This window comes from Haplochromis burtoni, unplaced genomic scaffold (genome assembly GCF_018398535.1).
Source record: "Haplochromis burtoni strain Fernald_Lab_line unplaced genomic scaffold, NCSU_Asbu1 Contig_88, whole genome shotgun sequence".
Classification (NCBI taxonomy): Eukaryota; Metazoa; Chordata; class Actinopteri; order Cichliformes; family Cichlidae; genus Haplochromis; species Haplochromis burtoni.
The window spans coordinates 1,670,516-1,690,917 of record NW_024582449.1 but is presented as its reverse complement, the minus strand read 5'-3'; the positions used below and the strand labels follow the sequence as shown (position 1 = coordinate 1,690,917).

The 20,402-nt window shown below is 40.8% G+C and overlaps 3 protein-coding genes and 1 long non-coding RNA gene across 4 annotated transcripts; 3 read left to right on the top strand and 1 right to left on the bottom strand.

Moving 5' to 3' along the window:
- Positions 1-110: 110 nt before the first annotated feature.
- On the top strand, positions 111-8,428 carry lbhl (LBH regulator of WNT signaling pathway, like). Its single transcript, XM_005927317.3, has 4 exons — positions 111-489; positions 3,830-3,905; positions 5,190-5,484; positions 7,473-8,428. Exons 2-4 carry the CDS (start codon positions 3,834-3,836, stop codon positions 7,541-7,543), a joined length of 438 nt encoding a protein of 145 aa, XP_005927379.1. The 5' UTR covers positions 111-489; positions 3,830-3,833; the 3' UTR covers positions 7,544-8,428.
- LOC121814819 lies at positions 4,834-7,563 on the bottom strand. The gene is made up of 2 exons (XR_006054591.1): positions 7,457-7,563; positions 4,834-5,372 (listed from the first exon to the last, which is right to left on the bottom strand). It is a non-coding gene; the product is annotated as an uncharacterized LOC121814819 (long non-coding RNA).
- A 1,105-nt stretch (positions 8,429-9,533) lies between the features above and the next one.
- Positions 9,534-18,654, top strand: LOC102301437 (C5a anaphylatoxin chemotactic receptor 1). Its single transcript, XM_005927316.3, has 2 exons — positions 9,534-9,589; positions 9,783-18,654. Exon 2 carries the CDS (start codon positions 9,795-9,797, stop codon positions 10,827-10,829), a length of 1,035 nt encoding a protein of 344 aa, XP_005927378.1. The 5' UTR covers positions 9,534-9,589; positions 9,783-9,794; the 3' UTR covers positions 10,830-18,654.
- A 408-nt stretch (positions 18,655-19,062) lies between these two features.
- Positions 19,063-19,910, top strand: LOC102314571 (C5a anaphylatoxin chemotactic receptor 1-like). Its single transcript, XM_014335162.2, has one exon. The coding sequence runs from the start codon at positions 19,182-19,184 to the stop codon at positions 19,893-19,895; it is 714 nt and encodes a 237-aa protein (XP_014190648.2). The 5' UTR covers positions 19,063-19,181; the 3' UTR covers positions 19,896-19,910.
- Positions 19,911-20,402: the final 492 nt, after the last annotated feature.

The following is a 20,402-nucleotide window of genomic DNA, read 5'->3' as shown; positions in this document are numbered from 1 at the left end:
CGACCCAGTGTGCCAACTCATCAGAGGGGACTGTCAAGCCTGCCTGACGTCACCCATGCAGCCTCCGTAATCAAAAGAGACGTTAATCCTGCTCCTCTCCAAAGCCTGGCAGCGGGGTGGGACAGGGAGGGATAATGACAGAGACACGAGGAAGGAAGTCGGATACGGGAGACGGCGGAGAGCGTGTACGCTTTGGACAAGCAAACTCAGCACCTAAGAGAGACACGGGTGCTCTCCTGCCTGAATAGTCGAGCCACCTCCTTCACCATCTGCTAAACACCTGAGATCCCTGAGAGTTTGGAGCCCTCCCCATCCAGGTTTCGCCCTGGAGGCTGAAAACCTCATTGAGGGTCCTGCAGGGGGGGACTGCTGTGGGAGTTGTTCACCTCCCCCTGCAACCCCTCTCGTATCACCAGCGGATGAGCCGAGCTTCACCACTGTGACACTGTGCCAAGATGGAGAGGACATATGCCTGACAGCAACTGATGGGTAAGAGGTGATGAACCTTGTGGTCGTGTGACTGTGTGCACTTTAATTCTTGGATAACAATTAAATTGAAAACTGCTGCAAGTCCCCCTCAGGTTCCACTTTAAGATCTTATCGTCACTGTGCATCTTCTGAAAGTAACTCAGCAGAAGTGTCAGGAAGATACAGTCATGTACAGTCAAGCAGCAGATTGTGCCATTATCAGAAATAAGACCCACGCTGTGGAAACATATAACTCTTGATGACAAACTCATTCCACCCTTAGGTCACCTCAGCAACTTTTTCTGAAGCTTTTTGGTCCTTGTGGGCAGCTGTGATAGCAGATGGATCCATGAACCCTGTGAACTTTAAAAACTTTCCTCCAAGTCACAAATATGGAAACAGTGAATCAGTCGTAACACATGGTCCACTGACCATTAATAACTAGCTTTACACAATAGTGTTTCTGGAGGTTAAACAATAAACCCAGATTAACATAGACAAAAATTGTGACAAAGTATTCGACATCTTTAAAAATATGAATTAGACTGAAACAAAACTGAAACTATTTTGTGAACTCGGGAAAACTAACAAAAATAAAATAAAAATGTTTCAAGTTCTGTTTTTATTGTTTTTCCTAAATGTTGCCTCTGAGATATTCCCACCATACAATAATAATTAGAAAAGCTAAAATCGACAATGAAACTAACAAATAATACACTTAAAATAAATAAATTCAAAGAATATAAACTAAACTGAAAGAAGAAAATCCCCTCTGGAAACAAAATACAACAAAACTGATCCACAAAAACAAAAAGTCAAAATTAGATAAAAATAAAAAATTAATTAGAAATGACAAAACTAGATGTTGGCCTGACCTATAAAAGGTTTAACTGGCATATATTGTACATGTTGGAGATTTCACAGGATCCAGTCTTATTTATTGTATGTTTGTAAAAAGTGAAAACGCTTTTCTCCTTTTTTTTTCTTACTTTTTGCGTGTTTTGAATGTTTTTGTGGTCTTGAAAGGTCAAGAGCAAACAGAGGCCATGAGCCATTTCATACCTCCCATCTCACATTTTCAACTACAGAAACATCTAAGTGTAGTGATGCTGGGGAAGTATAAAAAATAGCAACAATAAAATAGGAATGTTTTAAAGTTTGCTGCAATCTTTCCTCATGTTTTCATCAGTACGTTTTCATTTATTGCACAACCACAGCACCTTATAGTGTAACTGCTGTGGCCAGATTGTGAACCAGTTATGTGGCCTCTGACCTGAAAAAAAAAGTAAATGTGTGAAGTTAGAAAAATGAAACATCTACAGGAAAATGTGAGAGAAACAGGAAATGAGATAAAACTTTATCGTTTTAATGATCAAACGTTTTGCGATGGTGCGGCTCTTTAGGGCCTGTAGCTTCCTCTTTCTGGTGACACAAATCTTCACCTTTAGGTGTAAACTTCAGGCTTGGTTTAACACTAACACTTGAGTAATATTAGATGCATATTTTAAAACTAATCATCTGGCCTGTGCACATAAAAGAAGCCTAAATGTCTGCTAGTGATAAAGCATACTTTTGCATTAACAGCCAAATGCAGCGCACAAGGCACACAAAGCCCGATTGTTGACCGTGCTAAAACGTGCAGGTGTTTAGAGCGAGTGTACATGAGAGGGATTACATGGGGGTTAAGCTCATTCATCATAATAGTTTCCAACCCCAGGTGGCACACAAACAGCTTAGTGCAGCACAATTGTCAACAGCACAATATCAGAAATTGAATTGTAGGGCCGCGCACATTCACAAGTGGGTCAAAAAAAATGATAGAGTACTCCCAAAGCTGATCCTATTTGGGGAAGAACACGATGTCCTCATTTTGCAAGTTGTGCAAACTGGCTTAGCGTTTCTTCAGTTGCATGTAGTCACGCAATATGTAACTTTGAGCATGTCAATAGGAAAATCACAAATCGACTGAAGTCAGCTATTAAAAAATGATTCAATGAGAGAGAGAGAGAGAGAGAGAGAGAGAGAGAGAGAGAGGAAGAGGGAAACAAACTGATGGAAGTCTAAGGCTACACACGAAAATATAAGAAAACAAATTATTTTTGGATTTCAAATATTTTTTACATATTCTCAGACCATCCTTAATGCTCTTGATCCAAAGCACTGATCCTCATGCATTTTAATTTTGGCTGGAAATGCCTTTGAAAGCTTCCGAGCAGACATTTGCATTGGCTTGTTTATGCTTTCTTTTGTGCTTTCACTTGATGCAAGAGTGAAGAACTGGGGTCTGAGTGCTGCATATCTCAGGAAGAGGTTAAAAGGTCCCGTTCATCTTCTCGGCTTCTATGTAAAAATAATTAGATTTGCCTCTTTAGTTTGATGAGACATGTGACTGCAAATTCCAAAGAGTAGATTAGATCTGTCTTTCAGTGGAAATTTCATTAAACACAAAGCGAGACTGAGCAGACTGTGTCATTACACCAGGCAACAAACCGTGACTGGTACTTATGGAGAGAGGACACACGCTGAGACATACTGAGAAATAGAGACAAGGAAGCAAGGAAGAGGGATAAAAAGAGGATTCAGATGGATCCTCAGCCCTTCTTAATCCCTTTCGTCTGCTTTTCTAGACAACGTAAACAGACTAAAGTTGGCTATGGACACAGACTTATCCATGTAACTGAAACAAATGGCTTCATCAAAGCTGCTGGCGGCTAGACGTCTGATGACGGTCATGTAAACATATTTTTTTATGTAACAAAAACTTTACTGATAACTGAGGCAGATTGGGGGGTGTGAGGGACGCAAGCCAAAACAGGATGCTTGGCTTCCTGTCAGAAAATAAAATATGATCGCCAAACTACATAATCCATTTTTGTATCAAACCCCATTTGAGGTCTGCACTAATCTAGAGAGTGCTTGCATGTATTAGGAGATGCACATATTTGTGCATGGTCGGACCAGCTTTAGCCAGCATGATGTAGGGCAGGAAATCTCTGACGAATGAAAAGCCGGGCATGTTGGATAATGTGATCCTAGTGTAATTCAGCAATGACACAAGCGGCAATGATGCTGTTTCATGGAAAACCAAACGACACAATTTGTAGTTCGATTGGCACGCAGCAGTGGGGGCTGCACAGCTGTGTCAGCAGCATCATGAATTTCCTTTGAGCACTTTACATCAAGCTGACATTTAGATTGCACTTCAATCGGGGTTCTGGACTCTTCTAAAGTAAACATGCACACACTCATGTGCTTTTGCAGTATTAGAAAGAATTTTTTAGTCCGTGCTAAATGTGGTGCATGCTTTTTTTTTTTTTTTAATTCCTCTTGTAGGATTGATATAAATTTGTTTCACCTGCAGAGGTATGGAGGAGATGAGTGGTCAGAATCCAGAATGTGAAGACATGCAGAGTAAAGACCAAAGACTGCCAATCCAGGTAACATAATACCCTAGAATCATACTGCGACAGATCTCTGTCAAATATTTTTAGCATAGCAGCTAAGTCTGATTGAGTTGTAGTTGTGTGGATGCCTTTTCAGGCATCCACACAACTATAACATTAGCAGAAAATTAGCAGAAAATTAGCAGAAGATTCTGCTCTTTCTGCTAATGTCGGCTATGACGTTTGGTGCTCATAACTTCTATACTTTTTGAGATATTGAATGTTTTTTGCAATATTTTTTGCCCATTTCTGCCATATTATCAGTGGCCTCACTGGTTTTCCTTGCCGGGTTGACCTGTGTTTTAGCTCAGTGAGATGAGCATCCGTTCTCAGACTGGGAGGCCCCGGTTCAAATCCCGCTTATGGCAACATTTCTTTCAGTTAACAGTTAAACTTTTTTAACTCTTTTCAACACCAATTTCAGCTTTTTCAGCCCTTTTCAGCAGAATTTTCAGTTTTTTCACCACTTTTCAGCACAAATAGTAGCTTTTTCAGCTTTTTTCAGCAAAAACCTCTTTTCAGCAGAATTCTGCTCATTCACCTCTTTTCAGCAGAAATTCTGCTGACTGAACTCTTTTCAGCAGAATTTTCAGAATTTTCACCTCTTTTCTGCCCAAATTCTGCTTATTCACCTCTTCTGCAAAAATTTCAGCCTTTTCACCTCTTATTAGCACAAATCTCAGCTGTTTTCAGAAAAAAACTATTTTCAGCAGAAATTCTGTTGATTCACCTCTTTTCTGCAAAATGTTTAGCCTTTTCACCTCTTATCAGCACAATTCTCAGTAGCTTCTGCTCATTTCAGCACAATTCCCAGTCTCTCCACCTCTTCTTTGTGAAAATGAGTATGGCTCAGTGAGATGAGTAGCCGCCTTGAGACCAGAAGGGCCAGGTTTGAATCCTGCTCAGGGCAACGCTTTTTTTCCAGCAGAAATCTTCAGCGTTAAGGCATCCACACAGTATTTTCGCAGGAAATGCAAATTTTTCTAGTTATGATTGGAGTTCTGTGTTACAGTTGATACTTTAAAATGTCTTGAAATGCTTAGCTGAAGAGACTCAAATGCAGACACAAACAAGGATTAAAACCCCGAATAATAGTAAGTACACAAAATCCAAGGCCCCGATATTGCGTAGGTGTGTGTGTGCATGTGTGTGTGATTCTGGGATAGATAAGGAAAAACATAAAACAATTTGTAGAATTCCTAATTAAGTTTATTTATAGGCTTCTACAGAGTTTTAATTCAATATACTGCTCATGACACAATCAACTTCTTCCCCCAGATCTTTCCTGACCCTGTTGAGGTTGTCCTGGACCCCGAGACCTCTCTGAACTGTCTGGGCCACGAGCACGAGAAGGAACGTCTACCCTCTATTGTTGTGGAACCAACTGAGGTGAGCGAGGTGGAGAGTGGAGAGCTGCGTTGGCCTCCAGAGAACATGGACATGGAGGAAGATGACGAGGACCTGTTCTTGGAGCAGTGCATCCCTCCGGCCAACATTGCAGATTGGGGAGAAGAGGAGGAGGAAGAGGAGACATCGGTTATACTGAATCAGCAGCAAGGCTTGACACTCATTGGTGAGTTGCACATAAGGTAGTCGCATATATTCAAATGCTGTTTTATTACAAATTGGGAAAAAAAGAAAACATATGCATGTGAAACCATAAACATGAAATTTTGTTTGCTGCCCCTTTACTCACTGTGGTACCGCTTATTTTTAATCACTTTAGTTTTTATTAATTCCTATATAGAAATTAAGCGTACGGGATCAGTTTATTAGGCAGTCAGGTGACAGAAAGTTTTGATAAGTTTTAGATTCATTGGTAAACAAAAGGTTTCTCATTTCTCAAGTCAATGTCTGTATTTTGTATGACAGTATAATTTCCTTTTTATAGCAGTTTTTGGGATAAACATCACAAAGTGCTTCACAACGAAATACCAGACACACAGTCATTATTCAAACAAGACCATCCTGTGTAAAGTGTAAAAGTGGATGTACTAGCTGGAGCTACAACCAAAGGTACTAGTACCATTTCTAACTTTCAGTTGGATTGGCAACCCACAAAGTCATCCATCTCATCCTTTTCCTGTTGCATTTTTGAGAGCTCAGCATTAGAGCTCTCCAAATCAGGAAGTAAAGCCTGATGATTCAGACAGAAAAACCACCACCCCTCTGCCACTAACATACTCAAAGATGTAACCTAACATGTAGGTACAAAATGGTATTAGTATTAAACTATTTCTGTCAGGGAGTGCATACACAAAAATCCAAACAAGGTGGATTTGCCTGGCAAACAAAATCGTCAACATTATTGTGGTGACCTGCTGCTGTGGTTTACTTCACAGCCTGTGGGACATTACTATTAGGAAACATGGAGAAGAGTAGAGGTTTCTGCTACATCTAATTGATGCAGAGTTACAGACGGAGGTAAAGTTATGGAGAATTGTCCCATAAAACATAAAACAATCAACTGTTTAAACGGTTTCAACTTTGGACACAAGATTAAGGACTGGGGAAAGCTTCTGAATGACTGAAAAAGACAAAGGAGAGAAGGTTTTTAAATACAGAATACAGACTACAAGGTGTGTGAGTCTTTGCCAGTGTCGAAGCTGTTAATGAAATGCAGTAGTATGTATTATATAGTTAATGTAAAGGATTAATAAGCCCATGCTTGTTTATTTGGAATATAATTTGAAATGTTTTAATATGTTTTGCTTTACTTTTCGGCTACTTAGGAGACATCTAAGCTAATGATAAGGTATGCGCAGTACCCACTGCAGTGCAGTACCTTAAGGTATTACAGATACTGCACTGCAGTGGTTTGAATCATATAACACACACCAATTAGTTAAACTGCAGGAATGCCTTAAATATATAAGAACCTGGATGACCTCTAACTTTCTGCTTCTAAATTCAGATAAAACTGAGGTTATTGTACTTGTACAAAGTCCTAGGAATATGGTATTTAACCAGATACTTACTCTGGATGGCATTACCTTGACTTCCTGTGACACTGTGAGGAATCTTTCAGTCTTTTTTGACCAGGATATGTCCTTTCTCACTCACTATGTGTTAATATGTGCATTGAATCACTACTTGTTATTAATCTCCCACTCGCTTCCACAGCATGTGTTTTGTCCTGTCTTCCTCCCCTCATCCCAACTGGTCACGGCCGATGGCCGCCCCTCCCCGAGCCTGGTTCTGCTGGAGGTTTCTTCCTGTTAAAAGAGTTTTTCCTTCCCACTGTCGCCAAAGTGCTTGCTCTTAAGGGGTCATATGATTGTTGGGTTTCTATCTGTATGTGCTGTTGTAGGGTCTACCTTGAGGCGACTGTTGTTGTGATTTGGCGCTGTATAAATAAAATTGAATTGAACTGAATTAAGAAGCGCTTGTTGCTGGTTTTTATTTTGGAAAATACGCATTCATTAAATTTATAAAAAGAAAGAGTATGAAAAAACGTTTCATCATGTTTAAGGCACCAGAGCGGTATGAAAAAATAACTTGTTCGGTGAAAGTATTCTACACTGAAATTTAATTTTCAAACTCACCCTATTTTTTCTGCAGACCTTCAGTCGGATGCATTCAGAGATGACACTCCTACACTTCCACCCAGCAGTGCTCCAGCCTTCAACTGAGCTTACCTCTGAGGACTCACCGTCTGTGAGAAACCAGCGAGGAAGCATCGCAATATGTACTTATGACAGCAACTATGACAAAATTAAACAAATACTGTACTGATAATGTGTTTTACACGGTAACAACTCCATGCCAGCTGGGACTTTAATGTTCGTCTTTATACCAATGCGCACAATAAGAGGTGAACTATGACAAGACTGCGTGTGCAACAGGAAGCAAACCCACGTTCTTCCAAAGTCAGCAATTTTTAGAATTTCTAGAGAACATTTTGCTGACTCTGTGTTTTTGATTTTCTTTGTTATTTCCTGATTTTGTTAAAAACAGGAAATCCTGCCACTCAATTTTCCTCACATGTATTTATGTTTATGCAAATGTGTTTCTCTGTCTCTTTAATTCATTTTTCTGTCCCACAGTCAGTCTTCTTGAGGATATTTACCTAGTCATACCTTTAGTATGTAGTATGTGTTACAGTACTGTAAACTGAGTTGGCTGTTCTCTGGACACACATGCAGTTCTGCTCTGATATGTCTTGAATGTTTGGAGAATCACATTTTTAAAAACCTACTTTGCGTTAAAATTCAGGCATGATATTGTTCGATTTAAACTCGTCTATGAGGCAGCTACATCATGGGAGTGACAGATGTTCACTGCTGTTGTGTAATATCAGCATTTTCAACAAGGTTGCAGAAATGTGATGCATGGTGATCAACACAAAGGGAGCTCTACTTGTTTTCTATTACCACAGCTGAAACTCTAGTTCTTTTACTGTACTATAGGTTGTGAGTAGGCTAATTTGTGAATAATATGTATATATGATAAAGATGATGTGTTACTGTAAAATTATTGTTTCAAGTTTGACAATAAAGTCTTTTGTCCCGTTGAAACAGGAAATCATTTTTGAGTGTTTTTGCAAAATGATTAATTACTGCAGAAAATAAAAAGGCCTTCACACAGTTGAACAGTTCAGTGTTATTGGCACTACAATACACCAATGCAAAACTAAATACACTGACTGAGGAAGCCATTCTGGACCAGGCTGTGACTCATTACAGCTGGAGGTCCTGGGAGTACAGCCACTGTGGCCTCCTTAGCACCATGGCCTGATACACAATGATACACAACCTCCTGCCACATAATCCAAAAAAAAACAAAACAATTAAATACTAAATTATTTTATAACATTGCTTAATCCATTATCAAAAGACAAGTTTTAGGTAAAAGTAGGAAACATATCTAGCTATCTGAAACCACATACAATGAAATCATGCTGCAAACATCTCAAAAACTTTACTTGCTCCTTTATAGCACATTGACTAAATCCCCCTAATGACTATAATACTAGGCTTAAAGGTCTAAAAAACCCCCCGACCAATTGCAATTGGGAGTACAACTGAGATTTATATTTTACAACTCTAAAACTTTTAATTTCCTAGAATTTCACGTGTGGCAAGGGTACAGTACCAGCATGCTGTGTTGTGTGATTAGACGTCACAGGGCTACTCCATGACATTTAGTATTCATACTTTAAACACGATTATTAAGACTTTTATTTTTACAAGATAGACATTTGAAGTAATTATTTTTTAAAATTACCGATCCTGACATATCAATAGACTTTTATTTTATAGTGAGCACTGAAATAAGGGAAAAATAATTTGTAGCACTACCAGTAAACTGGTGAATAAAGCAAGCACGACAAAGTAGTCGAGGTCAGCTTCCATTTGTTTTTGTTTTTTTTCTCAGTGTATGAACTATGATTTAATTATTTCCTGTGAAGTTACACCTAAATTTTGACTGAATTTTGACTCACAGTAATGTTTTTACTCACATTACTGTGAGTAAAAACGGCATTTTTACATTAACCAATTTTTTTGATTGCAGTCATCAAATGTAAACTCACATGCAGAGGACTTGTACTTTTAGCAGGAATCTTGTGCAACTGTGTTTGCATGGGGTGGGGTGAGAGTATAAAGCACAGAAGCAGACCAGCTCTACAACTTCCTCTCAGTGGTGACAGAGCAACACAAACAGAGGCTGAACAGTTGGTGAGTTAATACTAAAGTATTAGTTTGAATTTAAAAAACAAACATTAGCTTTTCTGGATTGAACTGCATTATTTTAGTGAATCATGAAAATCTTTTCGATGAAACATTTGTCACAGATATTGTTGAATGAATCATTCTCTCATTCTAATGTTAATTTTATGCACGACACTAATCTATACCCTATACTTCACAGTTGTAAGGAATCATGGATTACAGTGATGATAATAACACATTTCCTGATGATAATTACACATTTCCTGACATTATTGAGTCTGTGACTCCTGAGATTCAGCCGATCCAGATAGTGGCTCTGGTCATGTACAGCCTTGTGGTCCTGCTGGGTGTGCCTGGAAATGCTGTGGTGGTGTGGGTGACGGGGTTCTGCATGTCCCGCTCTGTCACCTCCCTCTGGTTCCTCAACCTTGCTCTGGCTGATCTTCTGTGCTGCCTCTCCATCCCCTTGCTTATGGTCCCTCTGGTCCATGACGATCACTGGCACTTCGGTCCGCTGGCCTGCAGGCTCATCAGAGGCCTGTTTTACCTGGTGATGTACTGCAGCATCCTGCAGCTGGTTGTGATCAGCGTGGATCGTTTGTTGCTGGTCATTAGACCCATCTGGTGTCAGAACCACAGGCGACCTAAACAGGGTGCTTATGGATGTGTTGCTGTGTGGGTCCTGGCCCTGATAGGCAGTATCCCACAGTTTGTGTACGCCAAGCAGATTGTGGCAGGTGACGAGAAGAGAGAGTGTAGGATGGAGTACACTGTAGACAGTGCCTGGCCTGTCTCTGCTTTTCGCTTCCTGATTGGATTCATTATTCCTTTCCTGGTTATTCTAGTTTGTCACTTGGTGGTTTTCAACAAGACACAGAGGAGAATGACACGAGGTCGGACCCGGTCCAAGAAAACCCTGAGGGTCATCATCGCTGTGGTGCTGAGCTTCTTCTTGTGCTGGATACCTCTGCACATTGTGGATTTCCTCATACTGACCACCCCTCGGGCTTCCCCTGTGAGTCCCAAACTTCACCTGGCACACGTTATAGCGCTCTGCCTGGCTTACTTCAACAGCTGCCTCAACCCTCTGCTCTATGTGTGTCTGGGTCAAAGCTTCAAAGACAGCATGAACCGCTCACTGCGTAACATCCTCCACTTTATCAGTGAGGATCCGACTACCAAGATCAGCATCACCCATATGGACACCAAGAGCACCAGTAATGGCAAGGAGATGACAACAATATGATTGTGTACTGACTCTAATACACAGACAGGACTGGTGTAATATAACAATTTCCATCACAGTTGAAGTTTCACAAAAGAATAAGTAAATTCTGCTGGCCTTGGCTTGGATTTGAGCCATTAGATTTGACTTGATTTATATGAGCAAAAAAAGGTCTGTGGATACAAATACCCTGCCTTCACTTTTCATGAGCTACTAAGATTTTTTTCTGGTTAAGTTCGGTGGTAAGTAAATATGTTTTAAAGAATCGTTAGAGGTTTCAAATGTGGAACCGTTACTCATTCTGCAACATTTCTGTGAAACATCATGTCTTATGCAACAAAATTCTTGGCACTTCTAGTTTTTTCTCTCACAAAAGGAATATTTTAGATTCTATTAAGGTATTTGTTTTTTTTTTTATCATGTATCGTTTGCCTTTTTGTCATGTTTTTGTTCAAATTGTTTGACAGAAATAAAATATATACACAGAAGTTTGATTTCTTCACACCTGTAATTACAGAAAGGTGCAGTAAGTGTTATTTTCATACACCACAAGAGGAAGACACACTTTACATCTCTGAAGCTTCATTTCTTAAGGTTAAAAAACAGGTGGACCTTATGATTAATAACCTGTATCATATAAGTGTATTGGACACTACATGTGGCCTACTGTGGCTGCTGTAGGACAAACATGTTTCAAACATGTTTCAAACATGTTTTCTGAGTGCATAATACTATTTTTTTTTACCCACTGACAAACATTTCAAGTCCTGCTAAATTGTAATAAGCAGAAAATCGAGCAGCAAAATGTAAAACTGCCTGTTTCCATTTAATAACACATTAATAACCTATTAAGAAGTGTGACTATTACCTGGAAATATCTCTGGTAGTTTCTGTGTAATAAGCAGGAAACAGCTGCAAAATGCAGAACTGCCTGTCTCTATTTAATAACAACAAGCTGATTAAAACAAACATTAGCAAGTCTTTAATGAACTGGAAAGGCTTATGCAAAATGCAAATTATTAAGTTGAAAGGAATAATACATATGAATATATTAGATTTGTATAGAAGTGTAGAGGACCCTCTTAGGAAAGAAAGTGGAACTTATTATTAAAATGTCCAGTACATAAAAATAAGATGCCATCCATGTTCTTCCGCTTGTCTAATTCAGGGTTGATTGACCTCTAACCATCCAAACATCCAGCCTCTCTAACAGCAAGTAGCACCAAGCTGCCAGCTTCCATAATGCTTCCATAATTTCATAGAAGTAATGATAAAATGCACGATTATAATTTGTGCACATAGTAAAACAATTAATTCTGTCATGGGCCTGGGTCTGTGACCTGGGGATCATGTGTTATTTTTTGAGTTTAATGAATATTAAGAGTTTTATTCGTCTTTCTTAATCATTTATGGTTGTGGTGTGATCTGCTCCTCGTTCCTCGTTTCCCTGTGTGTTGTTGTGTCAGTTTTGCTGCCCCACCAGGTCTGGAGAGTCCCTGCCTTGGAGCCAGCCACACCTGTGATAATAACTCACCTGTTGCTGATCTGCTAATCAAGGGGCTCTACTTAAGAGAGCAGTGGAGCAGCAGTCGGCACGGGATCGTTAAACTAGAAATACAGTTAGTGCGGAGCTCGGGTTTTCAATACTTTCTTGTTGGAATGGTTAACGTGTTTAGTCGGCCAGTGGATGGGGCAGTACTCATTGTGGCATCTCTTGTTTCCAGGGTGATTACGGAAACGTGTGGAGGGAGCAGTACACAGTTGAACACAGGCATCGAGGAGGACAAAGCACAACCACGCATCACGGAGAGGAATCATGGCACGGGGAATTGGGAAAGCACACACTGTGGACTGTTGGCACTGTTTTCTGTGTAAATAAACTCGCTTTCTCCATTCTAAAAGTCCAGCATTTGGGTTCTCCTTCCGCCAACCCTGATAAATTCTTATTTTCCCTTTTCTGCCCCCCCAAAAATGTTAGAATTACTTGGGGGGGGGGAATAGCTATATTTTGAGCACACCACACCTCCAACCCCTTGCCTAGATTTGGCATTAACAGATGCCACTGATGTTCAAAAACTGCCACAAACGATTAGAATAAATACAGGGGTAGAGAATATACAGTTCATATGTTACAAAAGTTCACAAGGACTGAAAAAAGCCCCGCCCCCTAACGGCTAATCCTTCCGGAAAAGTTTAGCCATGGCTCTTATCTAGTAGCTAGCAAGTTCATAAACCTAGTGCTAAACTGAGAGAAGGCGCAAAAACAGTTTGAATAAGAGTAAACGTTTTCTCAACAAATTAGTGCACCAGGTATAAGAATCACAGCAATGCCAACAATAGTCTCTCCAGTTGCACCTAGGTTTATTTATGGCATTTTCAAACCATATCATTTTATTCTTCCGCTGAAGGGAGACTGTCTTTTGTCTATTTCTCTGTAAAAATTTATTGATAATTAAATAGTATGAAATAATAGCTGTGACTGTGAAGGTTCTCAGTCATCCAGGTTATCGTAGTCAAAGGAGCTTGCAAAGCTTGCAAATAGCTGTGACAACACGATCTGGCTATGGACTATGGACCCTGCAGATCCAACCCGGACGGCTGTCACGATGCAGGGTGCGATACTTGGTAGCCAAAAGCAATCAATCCAGTACCTTTTAGCTCAGTGAAAATCCCTCAGTGACAGCCAGGCTAAGATTCTTACGGCCATCCAAGAATCCCAGCCCAGTGGAGCTCCCACATTGGAAGCTACTGCAGCTGCACCTATACCGCCACCTCTTCTAGAGAGAGCCACTCCTATTCCCCAAGGCTCAGCCATGTTTTCGTTTACGCCCTGTTTCCGGGACGCTGCTTCCCCTGAGCCAGAGCCGTTTTCTGGGGAACCAGGTAGTTGAGCCGCTTTTGCATAACTCAAAAACTATTTTCCAAGGCTCCAGTCCTGATTCACCCAGATGTCCATTAACCATTTATCATAGAAGTTGATGCTTCTGATGTTGGGGTTGGAGTAGTGCTTTTACAAAACACCCTCCAAGCTCAAACCATGTGCCTTTCTCTCTCGCTGCCCTTGTCCCACAAAAACAAAATTATGATGTGGGGGACAGGGAGCTCCTGGCTGTGAAACTTGCATTGGAGGAGTGGTGGCACTTGCTGGAGGGTGCTGAGCATCCCGTTGTAATTTGGATAGATCATAAGAATCTCATGTATCTTCACTCAGCCAAGAGGGTAAATGCTCATCAGGCACATCTTTATTCTTTAACTCTTTCAATGTTTCCATTTCATATCGACCAGTTTCCCGTAACATCAAACCGGATGCGCTCTCTCTGCAGTTTGCCCACAGCACGGAACCGGAAGAGGCTCCTTCCATCCTTCCTGCCAACTGCAAGGTGGGGGCGGTCATGTGGGAGGTGGAGGAGGAAATCAATTGGATTTTGGAGATGGAGCCTGACCCAGGCACAGGACCTGACAATTCATTCCAGCTGCAGCTCGCTCTAAGGTCCTGGATTCATAAGGCGAAGTTTGCATGCCACCCAGGAAGAGGTAGGAATAGTTCCCTAATTAAAAGACATTTCTATTGGGACACCCTGGAAAAGGATGTCTGAGAGTATGTGGCTGCCTGTCCAGTATGTGCACGCAACAAGTCTAACACTTAACACCCAGCTAGGCTTTTACAACTGCTCCCTGTGCCATGGTCACGTATCATGCTCGTCACCTGTCAGCTGACAAAAACTACTACATACTCACCATCATTGACAGGTCCTCCAAAGCCGCCCACTTTGGCGCCTTAGATAAGCTTCCCACTACCACTGAAACTATTCAAATTCTGGTTTTTCAGAGGACATTTTCATTTTCAGAGGACTACCTGTAGAAATAGTCTCCGACCGCGTCCTGCAGTTCACCTCATGAGCCTGGAAGGCTGTCTGCACCGCTCTCAGAGCCAAACCTTGTCTTAGTTCTGGTTATCATCCCCAAACAAACGGTCAGACTGAACGGTTAAATCAAGAATTAGAAACCATACTCCACTGCATGACCTTGCATGGTCCACCCGTCTGCACTGGGCAGAATACGCTCGTAATTCACTCACATCCTCTGCAACTTGAGTAGCTTTCCATTCAACACCATCTACAGCGTTGTCGACGAGCTTGGGATCAGACTAGGCAAGCACTACTCAGGTCAGTCAACTGCCAACACCAGTATGCCTATCAACGCCGTTCAATTGCTCCAGTTTACACGGGGGGACAAAACGTATGGCTGGCGGGCAAGGACATTCCACTCAGGACTGAGTCACGCAAACTTTCACCACAGTATACTAGCCCATGGTGACGGGGGGGCTGCTGTCATGGTTCGGGTGACTGGCAGAATCTTTCTGTAGAGCTGCAGACATCACTTTGAAGAGGCACCATGATGGGTTTATGGAGGACCTGAAATGGTAATTTCTCAGAACTTGCGTTCTGCCAGCAGTCAGGGCTTGACAATGCACCTGTGCAGGTGTAAACTTTTCAGGGTCAGCAGGCAAACTGGTCATTTTAGTTAATATCAGTGGTAAAGAACAACATGCAATTTACATTTCTGTGGTAGATTTGAATGTAGTGTGATCCAACATGTTTTCTACCCTTTAAAGAAAATCAAAACATGGCATAACATAGTATGGTTTTCCAGTTATCCTTTCCTCCCTGCTCTTCCCTTGCCTTCCTCACAACAGTTTCTTTTCCTTTGGCCTGTGTTGTTCGGCACTGTAGCAATCAGAAGGCCTGTCTGAAGGCCAATAAAAATGTGCAACAGATTTATTTTCCCAAGTGGAACATTACAGCTTTGCCACACTGGTCCAATTGATTGATCTTTATAATTTATTTATTTATTTCCACTTTTAAGTAGGGCTGTCAGCATTAATGCTTTAACAGGGCATTAACGCTTTAACGCTGACAGCCCTACTTTTAAGTTATTACTATTGGAACAGATAGCATTTCTATCAGCTCAGCAAACACACAAACTGTTTGCGTGCTGTTTGTCTCACAGTGTGTTGCTAGCTAAAGCTCCAGCTGCTGTATTTCATAGGAAGAAAATAGAAAGAGCTAAATTCATTCAGAGATGGAGCAAGATAAGAAAGAGGTCAGGAGAGGAAGAAGAGCAGTTATATTTAAAGGTAATGACTTCTCGGTGGTATTTGATAAACTGGAAATTTAAAGCTTGCATGTAAGTCCTTATGTTTTTAAATCAGATACTGGATGTGGCATTATGCTTTTCGTATCACGAAACATGCTGCAAATCAAACTGAGGCAGACTAACTGCTATTTAAAGGTTGCTTGAAAAACTTTCCAGGTTAGTGCAGAGAAAAGAACAGTGTGTGACAGCGAAAGGAAATAAAGTGAGGAGCCGGCTCTCGCTCAATGGCAGTCGACTCTTCTGATTTACTACAAAGCATTCTCTAACCACGGCTCTTAGAACTGATGCTTTTGCGCGTGATACATTATCAAACGTTGAACGCAAAAATATATAAATATTCTGAAGTATAGTCAATGTCAGCAAAAATCTGATAAATACCCAGTCTAAATGAAGGTATTATAAATTCATCTTTACTCTGTCTTCTTGAAAGGCTTTCTGAGTTTTTGTACATGCAGCCAGTAAAAACCCTGTAGAAATCACCAGTTAATGTTTGCGTATTTGCTACTCCTCCATCGAAAGTCTCATCAATAAAATATGAATGATGAAAAAGACATGACAGATAACATAATCTGATATTAAGAACAAAACGTATTGTCCCTTAACAAGCCTATTTAATCTGGCAAGCATTAGCATTTGGCATTTGAGAAGGAAGTTACTGATGAATGTAAACGTTGAGTAAAGGGACCTCTAGTGGCTGTCAGTGCCCGTACAGGTAAACACTGCATTTGTTTTAATGTAGAGCTTAAATTTTCTGTTTAAAACCAGGGAAACCAATATAAATAGGTCTATGACTTGAAAAAATAAACTTTAAAATAACCTTATCAGAAAGACTTTAAAAAAACAAAAACAAAAAGATCAAAAGACTGGCTTCTAATCACCATTGTTACTTAAATGCAATCTTTGGCCTGAATCTAGTTCTACATGACACTAAAATCAAGAGGTTTTATCCTGTGCACAGTGCCACGGCCACTCAGCACATTCACATTTGTTACAAGAATAATCTGTTAAAAGCCACATATTATTCTTACAATTATGGGCTATAATTGTAACCCATTAAGCTTTAGCACTTACCCTGGTATAGAAAAATTAAAAACACACACACACCATTATTTATTTATTGATTATTTTTTTTTGTTTTTTTTTTCAATGTTTTGTCAGTTGAAGCCAATTGAAGTCTATCTAATAGTGCCAAGTTACAACAGGCACTTCAAAGCTCTTTATACTGTAAGGTTAAAACCGCACAGTATTAAAGAGAAACCCCCAGCAATCAAATGATCTCCTATGAGTAAGCACTAAGGCGACAGTGGGGAGGATAAACTCACTTTTAACAGAGAGAAACCTCCAGCAGAACCAGACTCATAGGAGCAGCCATCTGCTGCGACTGGCTGGGGGATAGTTGTGATGTCATTATATGTTAAGGATATTGAATTTCATGTGAAAATGTTGCTATAGCAATTGGTGTTTGTTTGCTAAAATTAGTGATTGAACTAATTAGATCTTTTCATGCCGAAGAATATTATAAGTGCAATTGTCAATACATGGAAGAAAAAAATTATAACAATTGCACAACAATGTGCACGTAAGAATCTTCTCAGTGTAGGAATTAGGGATGAAATTCGTCTGTGGGTCTGGGGAAACATACGCCGAGTAATTGCCGAACACATATTGAACAATAAGGTAAACGGTACTCCACAAATAGTAAGGATGGGCCTGATGACGAAAAGTACTCCTTGTCCCAGAGACTCAACTGGAGCTCTAATAAATGAATACAAAGCTGAAAGGTTTCTGTAAACTCTGGAAAAAATACTTGCATTGCTCGTTTGCTCATTCTCCTCAGATCTGTTAATATCTGAAGGTTCTGGAGGGTAAACATTGAATAAATCAGTGCTGTAACTGTCACTAGTTGAAGTGTCTTCATCAGAGTTGTTCATATAAACACTGGTTGTAGGAACCTCAGCTGTTTCAGAAGGTGACTGTTCATTTTCAGTTATATCTACAGAAACACTGTCTGTAGGAACCTGTGTTTCACTGGTGGGAGACTGTTCATCTTCAGAGTTGTTCATATGAACACTGGTTATGGGAACCTCAGCTGTTTCAGAGAGGGGACTGTTCGTTTCTTTCCTCACTTTCAGGTATCAAATTTAATCTTTGTTCCCTTGTTGTGTTTTCAGGTTCAAACAAGAATGCCCAGTCGGGTGTATTATACCGGTCCCTCGAATCTACAAATTGTTTTGATTTGGGTGATTGTTCTTTTTCATCTGTGTTTAGAGAAACACTGGGTGTGGGAACCTCAGCTGTTTCAGAAGTGGGTGGCAGTTCAGTTTCACTAGTGGGGGAGGTAAATGGTGCTCGACCAATATTAAGGATTTGGCCGGTGACATAAGTTACTCCTCAGCTCACGGACTCAACTGGAACCATAATAAAGGAAGAAAGAGCTGAAAGGCTTGTTTGAGCTCGGGAAAAAATTGTTTCTCCTTCCTCTTTTTGAAGACTTCCTCTAACAACATTATCATTGTCCTCAGATCCATCAAATTCACTGCTTGTGGGAACCTCTGTTGTTTCAGAGGTGTCTAGCTGTTCATCTCCGCCATCAATAATTGGAAAAACGGGCCCATCATCTTCAAAATAATATTCTATACAATCAAAGACATCAGTATCTGAAGGAATTGTATGACTGTACTGGTCATTTGGTTGGGGATTTTCGGGAACCTCAGGTGTTTCAGAGGTGGGTAACTGTTCATCTCTGGAATCAAAAATCGGTAAAAGGAACCCATCAGGCTTAACATAACGGCTGTCAAGCTCCTCAAAGCCATCAGTGTCTGAAGAAGTTGTGCGGCGGCTGAATACTGAGCGCCGCATTTCATTTTGTTAAAATTTGTTTTCAACGCTAGGTGCAGTTGTTGCCTTGCCTAATGATAAAGAACCTATAGCGAAACCTTTAGATGACTTTTAGAAGGTGCAGTTGGTGCAGTGGTTGTTACCTGAGGAGTATTTAAGCCCTCACATGCCTTTAATCTTACACTTCAAAGGAAAACGTGCTGTGACGTCACAGTAGGCGCTCCTTTAAGTCACAGTAAAGGACGTCACAGTAGGCGCTCCAAAGCCCGGTTAGAACTTTCACGTTCAGATATTGTTGAATGAATCATTCTCTCATTCTAATGTTAATTTTATGCACGACACTAATCTATACCCTATACTTCACAGTTGTAAGGAATCATGGATTACAGTGATGATAATAACACATTTCCTGATGATAATTACACATTTCCTGACATTATTGAGTCTGTGACTCCTGAGATTCAGCCGATCCAGATAGTGGCTCTGGTCATGTACAGCCTTGTGGTCCTGCTGGGTGTGCCTGGAAATGCTGTGGTGGTGTGGGTGACGGGGTTCTGCATGTCCCGCTCTGTCACCTCCCTCTGGTTCCTCAACCTTGCTCTGGCTGATCTTCTGTGCTGCCTCTCCATCCCCTTTCTTATGGTCCCTCTGGTCCACGACGATCACTGGCATTTCGGTCCGCTGGCCTGCATGCTCATCAGAGGCCTGTTTTACCTGGTGATGTACTGCAGCATCCTGCAGCTGGTTGTGATCAGTGTGGATCGTTTGTTGCTGGTCATTAGACCCATCTGGTGTCAGAACCACAGGCGACCCAAACAGGGTGCTTATGGATGTGTTGCTGTGTGGGTCCTGGCCCTGAAAGGCAGTATCCCACAGTTTGTGTACGCCAAGCAGATTGTGGCAGGTGACGAGAAGAGAGAGTGTAGGATGGAGTACACTGTAGACAGTGCCTGGCCTGTCTCTGCTTTTCGCTTCCTGATTGGATTCATTATTCCTTTTTGTGGAATAATGGGCCAGGACCCACACAGCAACACATCAAGACCAAAAGGTCTGTGGATGCAAATACTCTGCCTTTACTTTTTGCGTCAATAAGATTTTTTTTTCTGCTTAAGTTGGGTGGTAAGTAAATATGTTTTCAAGAATGTTTTAAGGTTTAAACTTATTTCAAATAATTACAAAACAATGCAGTAACGTCCAGTTGTGCAAGTGTTCTTTTCATTAATCACAAGAGGGCGAAACACTCTTCTGATGCTCAGTTGCTTAACTCTTTCCCCTTTCAAAGCCTACTTGGTTCCCTCTTGAGGATCTTTTATATTTCAGGCCTGTTACCCTTGGGAAGATATTCTGATGGTGGTGTGTTGTGACAATGAGACTGGAGTAGAGGCAAGACTGAAATGGTCTGGACATGTACAGGGGAGGGACAGTGGATACACTGGACAAAGGATGTGGAATATGGAGTGCCTAGCAGGAAGAGAAAGGCCTAGCAGATTCAAGGATAAAGGAGGACAAGAGGGCTTGTGTGACAGAAGTGGATGCTTGGAATATGGTGAGATGGTGGTAGACCTCTGCTCCGGTGACCTCTTTTTTTTTTTTTTTTTT

Coding starts and splice junctions, on each gene's coding strand:
- lbhl (XM_005927317.3), top strand. CDS start 3,834: ATGGAGGAGATGAGTGGTCAGAATCCAGAATGTGAAGACATGCAGAGT. Junction 3,906..5,189: donor ACCAAAGACTGCCAATCCAG/GTAACATAATAC, acceptor TTCTTCCCCCAG/ATCTTTCCTGACCCTGTTGA. Junction 5,485..7,472: donor GCAAGGCTTGACACTCATTG/GTGAGTTGCACA, acceptor TTTTTTCTGCAG/ACCTTCAGTCGGATGCATTC.
- LOC102301437 (XM_005927316.3), top strand. CDS start 9,795: ATGGATTACAGTGATGATAATAACACATTTCCTGATGATAATTACACA.
- LOC102314571 (XM_014335162.2), top strand. CDS start 19,182: ATGGATTACAGTGATGATAATAACACATTTCCTGATGATAATTACACA.